Source organism: Neomonachus schauinslandi, chromosome 16, assembly GCF_002201575.2.
Source record: "Neomonachus schauinslandi chromosome 16, ASM220157v2, whole genome shotgun sequence".
Classification (NCBI taxonomy): domain Eukaryota; kingdom Metazoa; phylum Chordata; class Mammalia; order Carnivora; family Phocidae; genus Neomonachus; species Neomonachus schauinslandi.
In genome coordinates this window covers 18,524,197-18,537,525 of record NC_058418.1, presented here as the reverse complement: position 1 = coordinate 18,537,525, position 13,329 = coordinate 18,524,197, and the positions used below count along the sequence as shown (strand labels likewise).

General features: G+C 47.5%; 1 protein-coding gene across 1 annotated transcript in view; it reads right to left on the bottom strand.

Moving 5' to 3' along the window:
• SLC7A9 (solute carrier family 7 member 9) overlaps positions 1-13,329 on the bottom strand; it is a 31,330-nt gene that overhangs the window by 14,806 nt on the left and 3,195 nt on the right. The window contains exons 4-10 of the mRNA XM_021701085.1: positions 12,876-13,001; positions 12,528-12,627; positions 11,793-11,837; positions 11,231-11,354; positions 9,809-9,912; positions 3,114-3,210; positions 2,004-2,153 (exon numbers count right to left, since the gene is read on the bottom strand). Coding sequence (XP_021556760.1) covers positions 2,004-2,153; positions 3,114-3,210; positions 9,809-9,912; positions 11,231-11,354; positions 11,793-11,837; positions 12,528-12,627; positions 12,876-13,001 — 746 coding nt within the window. The remainder of the gene's footprint in view (positions 1-2,003; positions 2,154-3,113; positions 3,211-9,808; positions 9,913-11,230; positions 11,355-11,792; positions 11,838-12,527; positions 12,628-12,875; positions 13,002-13,329) is intronic.

Here is a 13,329-nt window from a genome sequence, read left to right as displayed (position 1 = left end):
TAATATGCATTCTACCAAGAAAATGTTAACCAGGATGATATTCTGATTTGTTTCCCTATTGGCATCTTTATATAGCGGGTCTTTTATGATCTGGTCTCTTGCATATGTGTGTGTGTATATTTATTTTGGATATATCTTTTGGGATCTATAAATGCTGTTTTTGTTCTGAGAGTTGCCATTATAAATAGTAAATATCACACCTTACTCTCCTCTTTTTTACATACTATCTATAATAAGCAGTAACAGAGTTAGCTAGGGATTCTTCCCTTTCCTCCTCATGTCTAATTTTAGATGGTAGCCTAGGGCAGTTTCCTTGGCATGCTTTCCTTAACTGGCACACTTTCATATGCTTTCTCTTCCATTTTTGTCGTAGGATATTGTCAGTGCTTGATATTTGCATCCTTGTTGTGTCCCCTTTATCTCCCATCATTTATTCCAGTTCTGTAGTTAAGTGTATTCACCTTGTGCCACTGACTTTTTGGTTTCTGAAGCTTGTTCTCTAGATGATTCCTCCTGAAGGTCTCCTGTAGCCATCCATGCCTTGAGATGTTTCATATTGGTAACTTTCTTTTTTTTTTTTTTTTTAAGATTTATTTATTTGAGAGAGAGTGAGCATGCATGGGAGGGGGGAGGGAGAGAGAATCCACAACAGACTCCCCGCTGACCACAGAGCCTGACATGGGGCTCGATCTCACAACCCTGAAACCAAGAGTTGGCTCCTCAAACAACTGAGCCACCCAGGCACCCCTTGGTCACTTTATTCTTTGAGGTCAGTTTGGATATAAAATCTTTGGCTTATATTTTCTCTCTTGAATACCATAAATATGTGCTCCACTATCTCAGGGTATGAAGTGTTGCTGATGAGAATCCTAATCCCTATATTAATTTCTTTCCTTTATAAGTGAATTGGGGTCTGGGAAGGGCATGAAAGGAGGAGTAGATACCCAAAGGATGATCTTTTAAAGTTCCATAATTTAATCAGAATATAGTTCCCTGTTGCCCATTCTAGCTCAGATTCTCCAGTGATGCCGTATGCCTTCTGGTATGTTGGTTCTGGTCCCCTCCTTTCATACTCCCCTCCCACTCTCCCATCTGCCCCAGGAAATGTTTTTTGAATTATAGTTCTAAAGAATTCTATTGTTTTGGGGCGCGCCTGGGTGGCTCAGTCGGTCGCTCAGCTGAGTGGCCAACTCTTGATTTCAGCTCATGTCATGATCTCGGGTCATGGGATCGAGCCCCATGTTGGGCTCCTCGCTCAGCGAGGAGTTTGCTTGAGGATTCTCTCTCCACCCACCGCCCTGCTCATTCTCTCTGTCCTCCCCATCAAATAAATCTTAAAAAAAAAAAAAAATTCTGTTGCTTTTATTTTCTTCTTCAGGGGCTCCAGTTATACATGTGTTAGAGCCTTCTTTCCTTATCTTCATTATTTTCTCTCAAATCCTTTTTATTTGTTTGAGGGGTTTTGTGCAGATGAAAAATCTATTCTACCCTCATGATTTTGCCTGCCAGATAACCTAATCGAGGTGGAACTGCCAACCTCCATGTGTCAGCTGACTCTGGAGATTTGGTGATAGGCTACCGGGCCAGAAGGACAACATCCTGTTCTTGTCCTATTTATTTAAGCCCTCAGCTTCCCTACCTTGTTCTTATATCTGCAGTTGTTGTAAGAGGTCAGTAGTACAGTTGTTAACAAAACAAAGCAAAAGCCTCTAACGCAAGCAAAACAAAATAAATTCTTCTTGCATTGGCATATAGACCTACTCCAGCTGTGCAGGGAGATGGCAGGGAACCCCAGTTTGCAGAGTAGATTATTAGTGGTTGCCCACACAGGAATGGGTCTAGGGCCAGAATTCAGGAGCAAACACCACTCTAAACTATGATGTTCAAGGGCACAGTAGAGTCAGGTTGGAAATAGAAAGCATGCCCCTAGATTTTCAAGTACTTACTTTTAATCCATTTCAAGGAATCAAAGCCACTCGTGACATCTGGGGCACAAAACCTACCTTGATAGGCCTTTCCAGGTCTTTCTTCGTAAACCTCATCACAACCAATCCCAGAATCGTCAGGCCATAAAACAGCCATGCGGCAAAACTGAAGTAATTGACCAATGAGTTTATGTCACCAGGGATGATATAAATAGTCGCTATGATACCCTAGTGGAAGGAAGAGTGAATTCTTAGATCACAGGATCCCTGTCACGTCACAGGAGACTGGAGAAGCAGTGTCTCCTGTGAATGAACATGCCAGCATGAAAGAAACCTATGCATCTCGTTGTAGTTGGGGTTAAACCAGGCTTTGGCTATGGTGAGTGTTCTCCCTGAATCCTGATGGAAAGGACTTGGAAAACGTGTGATTCTTTGAAGTTGCCATTTTAAGCAGGGGAAAAAACAAGGTATGCATGTACACCGCACCAGCTTTCTGATGGTAAATGTTCCTGCCAGAGAGTCTTCGTCAGGGGAAAGGGCCCTGCCTGGGCTGCGACACTCAGCCTGTCTCAGCCTGGTCTGGACCCGCCTTAGCTGTGTGGCCTGGGCCTTGTCCCAGGAGGCCTCTCCTCATCTTCAAAGGGAATAGGCTGATGGAGAGTAGTGCTTCTCCTTCCGGGTGGAAGGAGTCTGGCCCCGAGGCTGGGCTTGGACGGTCCGCAGGTGCCAGAGACAGTGGCACACAACCAAGGACTGTCACCCACTGAAAAACTCCAATTAGAGGATGTCAGAGGGCCTCTACTGCACAAGGGCGCCATGACGTCTAAATTATGGGGCCATAAGAAGTACTTATCAGTAACCACCTCATGAATGCCTTATTCTCCTTCTCTGTAAGCTAGTGGGGTTTTGTATAGTTTGTTACCAGGGACCCAGGCATACAGATGTACACGTAAGGAGTGTAGAGGGTAGGAAGTTGGAAGAGTCAAACAGTGTCTTTCACGGACAAATTTCAGAACAAGGAGCAGACGTGTTGGGCAATGTTTGAACTGTCATGGGCTTTTTCACCTATTTCATGTCGAGGAGCAAGGGAGCCTGGGCCATGTGAAAACCACTGGGCTTAGCAATACCGGGTTCCTTCAGGGCCCCTCTGCCTTTAAGGGGGTGTCTGCTGGCACAACTCATACTTACATAAAAGATGATGGCAGGCGCTGGAGTCAGGCGCTTGACGCTGATGTAGGACAGCACTTTGAGCATGTGGCCTTCCCGGCCCGCCACGTACACAAGTCTGAAAAAACAGTAATGGAGGCCTCATGGATGGGCGTGTGGCTGTTGTACCATCACTGGGAGTCACTACCAAAGCCACGGAGACAGGGACTGAATTGGAACCTGGCATCTTCAGTGGGAGGTGGTCTCAGGGAGGTGAGTGAATTTTGGGGAAGTGAGTGAGGTGGTTAAATGCCCCTGAGAGCGAGGCATCCCGGCGCCGTGGGTCATCTACATAGGGGAGAGCTGGGGGCTGGCTTAGGGTTTGGGTAGGACCTTTCAGGAGGAGACACCTACTCCTGTGTCCTCAAAATTATGCTTTCACGTAAGGGAAAAACCAGTCCGGGACCAGCGGACCCCCGTGCTTGGAGCAGACAGAGGCAAACACAGAGGCGCCTGGTACTTCCTAGATCCACGCTGTACAGAATTTCCATATTAAACAAAAAACCCAAAAGATGAATTAAGGGTGGATCAGCAGATGCAAACAAATGGCTTAGTCCCCCCACCCCCACTCCCAAGAACTCCTGGTGATTCAGAAATCTGAAAGACTATGTTTAAAATGTTGAAGAGAGAAAAGGGGGGAAAAAGCCAAACAGAATTTTTAAAAAATAAAAAATTACCATAACTTAAGAATGTAATCAACAGTTGTTAATCTAGGTTCAAAGTGAAAAAAATACATTGGAAACTGGATCTGATACAACCTCACACCAGTCGAAATGGCTAAAACTAACAAGTCAGGAAACAACAGATGTTGGCGAGGATGCAGAGAAAGGGGAACCCTCCTACACTGTTGGTGGGAATGCAAGCTGGTGCAGCCACTCTGGAAAACAGTATGGAGGTGCCTCAAAAAGTTGAAAATAGAGCTACCATACGACCCAGCAATTGCACTACTAGGGATTTACCCCAAAGGTACAAATGTAGGGATCTGAAGGGTACGTGCACCCCGATGTTTATAGCAGTAATGTCCACAATAGCCAAACTATGAAAAGAGCCCAGATGTCCATCAACTGATGAATAGATAAAGAAGATGTGGTGTATATATACAATGGAATATGACTCAGCCTTCAAAAAAATATCTTGCCATTTGCAACAACGTGGATGGAACTAGAGGGTATTATGCTAAGCAAAATCAGTCAATCAGAGAAGGACAACTATATGATCTCATATGTGGAATTTAAGAAACAAAGGATTATAGGGGAAGAGAGGAAAAAATAAGACAGAATCAGAGAGGGAGACAAACCATAAGAGACTCTCAATCATAGAAAACAAACTGAAGGGTTACTGGAGGGGAGTGGGGGGATGGGGTAACTGGGTGATGGACATTAAGGAAGGCACGTGATGTAATGAGCACTGAGTGTTATATAAGACTGATGAATCACACTGATCTCTACCTCGGAAGCCAATAATACATTATATATTAATTGAATTAAAATTTTAATGTTCTAATTATAATAAAAGATACTAGATCTGAGAGAGGCGCCTGTGGGGGCTCAGTTAGGTGTCCGACTCTTGATTTTGGCTCAGGTCATGATCTCAGGGTCATGAGAGCAAGCCCCACATCAGGCTCCATGCTCAGCGTGGAGTGTGCTTAGGATTCTCTCTTCCTCTGCCCCTCTCCTCACTTGTGCTCTGTCTCTAAATAAATAAATACAATCTTTAAAAAAAAAAACAAACCTAGATCTGAGTTACGAAGGGTAGAGAAATGGAAAATGTAGACAGGAAATTGAGAGAAGAAACAAGGAGAAGCCCGAATATGTTGAATGGGGTAAGGCATACTGGAAGAGGAGAGAGCTTTCACGGAACTGAAAAACAGCTTTCACATTAAACCCAGCTCAAGATAAAAACATACCCAGATACAAACAGTGTGGAAGGAAAAAAAATTTCTTAAGCTTCCAAATTTAAAAGATTAACTACAAAATTAGGACAAGCAGAACGATAGCAGACTTGGCATGAGACTATGTTCAAAGTGATGAGGGACATTGGTTTTCAGATTCTGGTGCTGTATAGCTCAACTATCGTTCAGGACTAGGGGCAAAATAAATACATTTGTAGGTGAACAATAACTACAACACATTTTCTGTTCTCCGGTCCTCAGTGGAAACTATTTGGTCTACTCCAACAGGCAGAAAGAAACTGAACTCAGGAGTTGATTGAAGAAGCAGGTGTTAAGGAAACAGCAGTAAAACATGTTGGTATGGATGTAAGTACATACATTTTTAATTCTTGTCAGGATGAACTTTTTCTGGAGGGGCAGGTTTATAGACAAGGTGCAGCTCATCTACTGGACAGTGCAAAAGGGGGAGCCCTCACAGGAGAGGGGGGGAGAATGGAGATGCTGACAGACTCTTAGGTATTTGAGTTAAATTTGAAGAGTAATTGCTAAAAGAGAGAAATAAAACTTCCATATCAGTAGAAAAAAGAAAGGACATTTGATGGATAATAAATCAGGATAAGATTTTTCAAAAGCCAAGAAAACACAGTATGTTGGAAATCAATCCCACTGTAATAGGAATCACATCAACTGTGGTCAGATGTTGCTTGCCCGGGCAGGAGACAACCTGGGGGGTTGTTGAAAGAGACACAAGCCAAAGCCCCATGATGCCAAGGGTGGAAGATACAAGGGGTGGGATGTGTTACCCGAAGCAGCAGCCTAGAGCCTGCAGAGTCTTCAAGAGCAATATTGTACAAAACAGAATTTAAGGCAAAGAGAGTTCCCACTGAAAACAGAAGCCGTCTACCAAGAAGATGCCAAAACTGGAGCCCTTGAAACATAGAAGGCCAAACTCAACAAATCCACTGAGAGCAAATTTGAACAGTCAAGGCACAAGCTTGACGATGATATAAAAATCAAGAATGTAAACACAATATACCTTATTTTCAAGACCCTAGGAAGCATTTTTTTTTTAAAGATTTTATTTATTTATTTGAGAGAGAGAGAATGAGAGACAGAGAGCATGAGAGGGAGGAGGGTCAGAGGGAGAGCAGACTCCCCGCTGAGCAGGGAGCCCGATGCGGGACTCGATCCGGGGACTCCAGGATCACAACCTGAGCCGAAGGCAGTCGCTTAACCAACTGAGCCACCCAGGCACCCCCTAGGAAGCATTTATAAAAACTGCAGTAAGCCACTTCAGGGAAGGCATAAAGCTTCTAAAGAAGTGAGATCATTAGGGCGCCTGGGTGGCTCAGTCGTTAAGCATCTGCCTTCGGCTCGGGTCATGATCCCAGGGTCCTGGGATGGAGCCCCACATCGGGCTCCCTGCTCGGCGGGAAGCCTGCTTCTCCCTCTCCCACTCCCCCTGCTTGTGTTCCCTCTCTCACTGTGTCTCTCTCTGTCAAATAAATAAATAAAATCTTAAAAAAAAAAAAAAGTGAGATCATAAAGATCCCACACTCTGACTACAATACAATAAAATGAGAAGTGAGGAATACATAGGCCAAAAGAGCCTGTCTATTTAAAACTACATATTTGAGGGGTGCCTGGGTAGCTCAGGTGGTTAAGTGTCTGACTTTGGCTCAGGTCATGATCTCCAGGTCCTGGGATCAAGCCCCTGTCGGGCTCCCAGCTCAGCAGGGAGTCTGCTTCTCTCTCCCTCTGTTTATGTTCTCCCTCATAAACTTTAAAAAAATAAATAAATAAAACTACATATTTGAACTTTGAAAAAGACATAAACATGGCATCGAGTTAGTTCCCAGAACAAGCCCATGAAACTGGGAGGAAAGAAGTCTCCAGATGGAGGGAGACAGACTCCAGGTGGTGCTGTAACCTCATGCTTTAAACCCCTCAGCGCTCACAAACCTCTCTGTAAATTCCATGGGCTCAGAAAGCAAGCGGACACTTGGAACTGGACACAGTCATTGCAAGTGTGGCTGGAGGGCTGAGCAGGCAAGGAGGAGTGGAGCACGGACATGGGAGCACTGGTTTTTCCCGATGTTACCTGAGGGGGTTTGGGAAGCATCCCTATGCACAGTGATAGCACAGGACGGGGCCCATTGTGAAGCAGAGTGAACCCAGCACCCTGGGCATGAGAATGACGGCATTCAAACCAGGAGGAGAAAGGATGGACTATCAATAAATAATATCAGGACGACAGATAGAAGTTTGAGGGGGAAAAGTGAGATTTATGCCTCATATCAAAATATATTCCAGGGTGATCAAAGAGCTAAAGTAAAATGCTGGAAGAAAACACAGGTGGGTATTCTTGAAAGGAGGAAGGTTTGTCTATGTGACATAGAAAACTCAGATACCAGGAAGCAAAAATCTTGGATGTGACCCCACAAAAATTCTATCCAACATCAGTCATAATTCTGGCCAACCCCCAAGCTGCACAGGTACAGAACTATACAGAATTAATTCAGAATGGATCATAAATCTAAGTGTGAGAGCTACATCTATTAAAAAAAAAAAAACAACTTCTAGGGTAAAACAGAAGAGAAAATCTTTGTGACCTTGGGTTGCACAAAGGCTCTTAGATATGATAACAAAAGCATGACACATGAAAAAAAAATGGCTAATCAGCACATGAAAAGATGCTCAGTATCACTAGTCATTAGGGAAATGCAGTTAAAGCCACAACGACATGACTAATACCCACTAGAAAGACAATGCCAAGTGTTAGGATGTGGAGAAACTGGAATGCTCATGAATGGCTTATGGAAATTAAAATGGAACAGCCACCTAGAAAACCGTCAAGCAGTTTCTGTAAAAGTTAATCACAAATTTACTCTCTGAGCCAGTGTTCCTACTAGGAAGCTACCTAAGAGAAATGAAAACATGTCCATAGAAACACATGTGTGTGAATGTTCATGGCAGCACTGTTCATAGTAGCCAGAAGCAATGCAAACCTCCATCTGGTGAATGGATAAACAAAATGTGGTATATCCATATGATGGAATACAATTCAGCAGTTACAAGGAATGAGCAGTTACATGCTATGACATGGCTGAACCTCAAAAATAATATGCTAAGTGAAAAAAAGCCAGATGCAAATGACACAGTGCATCATTCCATTTAAATGAAATGTCCAGAAAAGGCAAAGTTACAGACACAGGAGCAGGTCAGTGGTAGTTAGGGATGGAGCAGGGAGCAGGGATGAACTGCAATTAGGCAGGAGTGAACTTTCTGGGATGATGGAAATGTTCTAGAACTGGACTGTGAGGATATTTGCACAGCTTTATAAATTTACTAAGATCATCGAATTGTATAATTGCAAAGTGAGTTTTATGGTATTTAAACCTCAGTAGAGCTATTGAAATTGTGTTTCTGTATATGAGCAACAAACTTATCAGAAACTGAAATTTTAAAAAATACCATTTACAATAGCACAAAAAATATGAATTTTTTATTTGAGAGAGAGCACGAGAGAGCACAAGCCAGGGGGGAAGGGCAGAGAGAGAGGGAGAAGCAGGCTCCCCGTTGAGCAGGCAGGGAGCCTGATTCGGGGCTCAATCCCAGGACACCAAGACCATGACCCTGAACCGAAGGCAGACACTCAACCAACTGAGCCAACCAGGTGCCCCCAAAATATGAATATTTTGGGATGAATCTGACAAAATATATGCAAGAGCCATATACTGAAACTACTCAAGAAAACATTTTTTTTTTAAATTAAGACCTAAATAAAGGGAGAGGGTCCTTGCCCTTAGATTAGAACAATTAAATGGCAGCCCTCTCTAAACTGATCTACAGCTGGAACACAGCCCTGGTCAAAATCTTTGAAGGCCTTTTGGTAGAAACTGACAAGCAGATTCTAAAATTCATCCAGAAAGGCAAAGGACCCAGAATAGCTGAAGGCTTCTGAAGAAGGGAAGTCTGCTTTGACACAGCTTCAGAAGAATGACTTTGTGGTCTATCGCGTGTCAGTGTATAATCCGTGGCAATTCCACTCTCAGAAATATATCCATTCAGAACCCTGGACAACCAGGCAAAGACGTGTTCCAGAATGCTCCCTGGGGCAGTGTTGATGAAAACAGCCCCACTCAGCCCACGAGCTGAGGTTATGTGAAATTGTGCTACGTGGTAAAATGGAATACGATGTAGCCGCTAACGGTCTCTGGAGCCGGAGGGTCCAGAGGGTTGGTGGGGCTGGCGAGCTATGCTTGTCTGTGTGAGTAACGTTTGAGACGAACAGGACCTCAGCTGTTTGCTGTCGTGCTACAGACACAGTTGGGTAGTGACAGACTGCCATGGGCTGAAAGCCTAAAACGTTACTCTCTGATCTCGATTATGTATACATTCACAGGAGAAGATGTTCAAGAAACATCCATAGGTGAGAAACAGGACAAGGTGAAAAGTACCACCAGTGTGCCTGTCACCCTGTGTCCCCAAGCTCCACCTTGTCCCGAGGAGCATAGAGCCTCGCTTCCGTGGGGCCACCACGCCTAGTGCCAGTGTGCAGGCTCGGCCACGCTTTCTGCTCCCTTTCCAGGACTTTGGGTTTTCTTTCTTTCTTTTTTTTTTTAAGTTTTTATTCAAATTCCAGTTAGACATTGGGTTTTCTGTTACGCCATGAAGTGTTAGCCTGGCAGAGCCCTAAGGACCTTTGCCCTGAGTCTTGTCTTCCTCAAGTGTGGGACGGGCTCTGCTGCCCTCTGCCCCCGGGGTGAGTGCGGGGTTCCCCTACCTGCCCGCTGTGAAGCAGGTCCCGTTGGCGGCACCAATGGTGGAAAAGGCCACGAACAGTGGAACCACCCAAGAGGCCGGATAGAGAACACGGTCGCCAAACGTCTGCAGAGAGAAGCAGAGGAGTCCTGAGGGTCTTGCACGGCCCGCAGGAGCTGTGGGTCCCAAGGAAGCTGCTGGGCCCTGCCTGGGGGCTGGGCCCCCAGCCCTGGGGGGCACGGCCTCTGACTCCCCTCCAGGAAAGGAAAACGTAGACAACCTCTCAGGAGGAAAACAACTTAGCCTTTCTTCCCCGGAGTGCAGGAGAGCTGCCCATACTGACTCCATCCTTGGCCCTCCATCTTGTTCATGTCTGCTGGGTGACCTCTCTTGGGGCTATGTGTTCAGGGTGCCTTGGGGATTAATATCCATACCTTAGAAACACCTGCCAAGGTCGGGATGTGGGGAGGCTTGTTTTGGCCTCCCAGGATTCTGTTAGAACATAGTCTTTCCCTTTCCTGGTGCACAGGTGGTGCCACAAGATCTAATTAAAGGTAGGCTGTCAGCGGGGTGCATGCTAGCCCTTTGCTGTCACCACAGTGCCCTTCTGCGTACCACCTCACTCTGTAAAATCTGTGGACTAAGGTCCAGACTTTGCAGAGAATAACTGCACTGAGCCTGGATCAACCTCCACCTGATTCCCCTGTCAGGAAGTTACTCTGAATAGAACCCTGTGTAAACTATATGGAGTCAGTGCTTCGTTTTTGTCTCAAAGTGCCTTCTCAGTTTGAGGGATACTTTACTGTCCCTCCCCGACCTTCTAACACAGAGTAACAGAAATCTCCTCTCCACCTGTCCCTGTACTAATTTTTCATCATTTCAGTGTCCTTCCAACACCCCAGCCTCACGCTTCCTTAACCCCCTCACTCAAAACGACCTTGTTCTCCCTGCACCTTAACCACCTTTCCTTGTGGTCAGTGACCTCATTGTGACCAAGACATCTCTCCCTGCTCCCCATTCCTGTCGCCTGTTTGCAGTTCATTTCCTGTCTCACCCCACCTCCACAAGGCCTCCAGCATGTGGACTCCCCCCCCTTTCCTACTGACCCTCACCCCCATTTCCTTGTGATTGAGACCCCCCTCCTTGCCCAGCTTAATTTCCACAGTTACTATAATTCCCTCCTTTGATCCCTCCCCTGAACTTTCTCGCCCGCATCCGTGTCTGTCAAAACCCCAGCTCTGCTCCACCTGCATTCTGTGTCAGGGCCCAGGCCACAAACTGAACCGGAAGGCCACCTTTCTCCTCAGGCGGGTCTTTGCTGCCGCCCTAAACTGCTCACTCTGCCTGGGTCCTAGACCATTATTTCCCTCATCCCCAGAGGGTACCTCAGCTTGGGCATTTGTGACTTCCCCCAGAGCGTCCTGCCCAGATTCTGGGCACTCACCACGGCCACCGCCTGGGACTGCAGGAGCTCGGTGGGAGTCATCACAGTAAAGTAGGAAACATTCATGAGGATGTAGCAGCCTGTCACCAGCGGGATCCCGATGATGATGGCCAAGGGCAGGTTTCTGGGAGGGGCAGGGACCCAGGGTTGGACCAGAGCATCACGTGAGACCCTCACAGGAAACACCAGTTTCTGTGCTGTCCTTTCTTCCCATCCGCCCGGCCAGCCCTCCACCTCTCCCTGGGGTGGGCTGGGGTCCCCACTGCCACAGCAGGGGCTGTGGGCTGTGACATCGTCAAATGAGAAAGAACTCTCCTGCGCTCAGACTCCAGGGCAGTGAGGCTGAACTGTTTATAAAGCAAAATCAACCCGAGATAAAGCTGGGGTTCGTCCATCCTCCCAGCGACTATTCCGCTACCCAGAGCACAGCCAAGCTCTAATGAGTATATGGAAACGAGCTTCTGAGGAACCATTCGCAGTCTGGGAGGGGGTCCGCTTTTTGCATGGGGAAGAGAAACCTGCTTGCCAGCCCGCTGTCTCCCACCTGACTTAGCTTTCTTACCTGAAAGGGTTTCTAAGTTCTTCCGTGATGTAATTGAGTTGATTCCTAGGCAAAGAAAAGTAACATGAGTGACCTAACTTTGGCCTTCTTTGCTGAGATCGTAAAACACACCAAAAAGGCTGGCCTCATTTCAGACTCTCCACCACAGAGAAAGTTCTCTGGCAGGAATTCAGGGTAATTGCGTTCAGAGAAAGCCCTAGTGATGGTGGGGCTCCCAAAGGTCTGCACGTCTGCCAGTGAGAAGTCTTTGCCCTCTGTGGGAATCATGGGAATTTGCCAGAATTATCAGAGTAATGAGTCCCCAAGCTGCTTTAAAAAACTGGAAGGTTCGCTGAGAGGAGAATGAAAGCTGCTTTGCATGAGGGGAAGACCAGTGTCACAGAGGGTCACGCTTCTTCCTTCATCGACTAGGCCTCGTATTTGCACAGTGAAATGGAAGGGCTGCAGAATATTCTTGCCATATTGAGTGCCTGGGCAGCCCTGACGGCCTCCCATCCCGCGGAGCCTATCTGTGTCTGATGATGCTTCTGACCCGGGCCCACCACCGCCTGCCCTTGGGCCACTCTGCAGGGCAGGGAAAGGGGCAGGGTCTTTGGTGTCTGTGGGGTCCGAGGAGAACAGAAGGGGGGCGGTGCTGAGCAAAATGGAGACATGGAGGTGAACGCTAGGGTCCCCCCCAAGCCCCAGGAGGGAAGGGTCCTGACCAGATGTGAGTGACATCTCAGGGGGCCTTACCATCCGTCGTACGCCCAGAGTCCGTTATAAAATGCCAGACTGATGGCTCCCACAGACAGTTTTGTGCCCTCAAAAGAATTCTCAAAATTCTTTGTATTTCCTGTAATCAAGCCAGACAGTGAATTGTGGGTGTCAGAGGACCAGACTGGGGCCCTGCCTCACACCTGTGCCACAGAAGGGCACGACTCGTGACCTCAGGTTGTCACACAAACTCTGGAAAGCAGGGAAACCACAGCTGCTTTCGGCTGAACTCCTGCCGGGCTTCCTGAGAGACAGGCCCGGGAGCACAACCTCCGGAGGACAAGGCTGTGCCCGTGGCACCCACCCTCCCCTCTGGCCTGCGGTCACCTTGGGCCAGGAGGACCAGGCCGCTGAGGATGATGATGGCCACGATCACCAGCTTGGCCCCCGTGAACACGTTCTGGACGTAGCTCCCCAGTCGCACGCTCAGCGAGTTCACCGTGGTGATGAGCACTGGAACGAGCCAGAGTGGGGGTGACATGGCGCGCCCTTGGGCCCAGCACCCCGTCTCCTTCCCCAGGGGCCTGGAGAGGGTCTCCCGCCCCAACCTGCCCTCTCCACCGCCTCATCTATCCATCGAGTGTGCCCACGCTGTGGAAGCGGCCAGGCCTCCTGTGAGCGCCGCCCCAGGGCTTCTGGCCCCCAGCAGACCCTGCCTCGCCTGTCGCTGGCACTTCCAGGCCCAGCGGCCGCCCCCACATCACCCCTCCCCCCACGTTACCCGTCTCCCCGTTACCCCCCCTCCCCACATCACCCCCACCCCACATCACCCCATCACCCC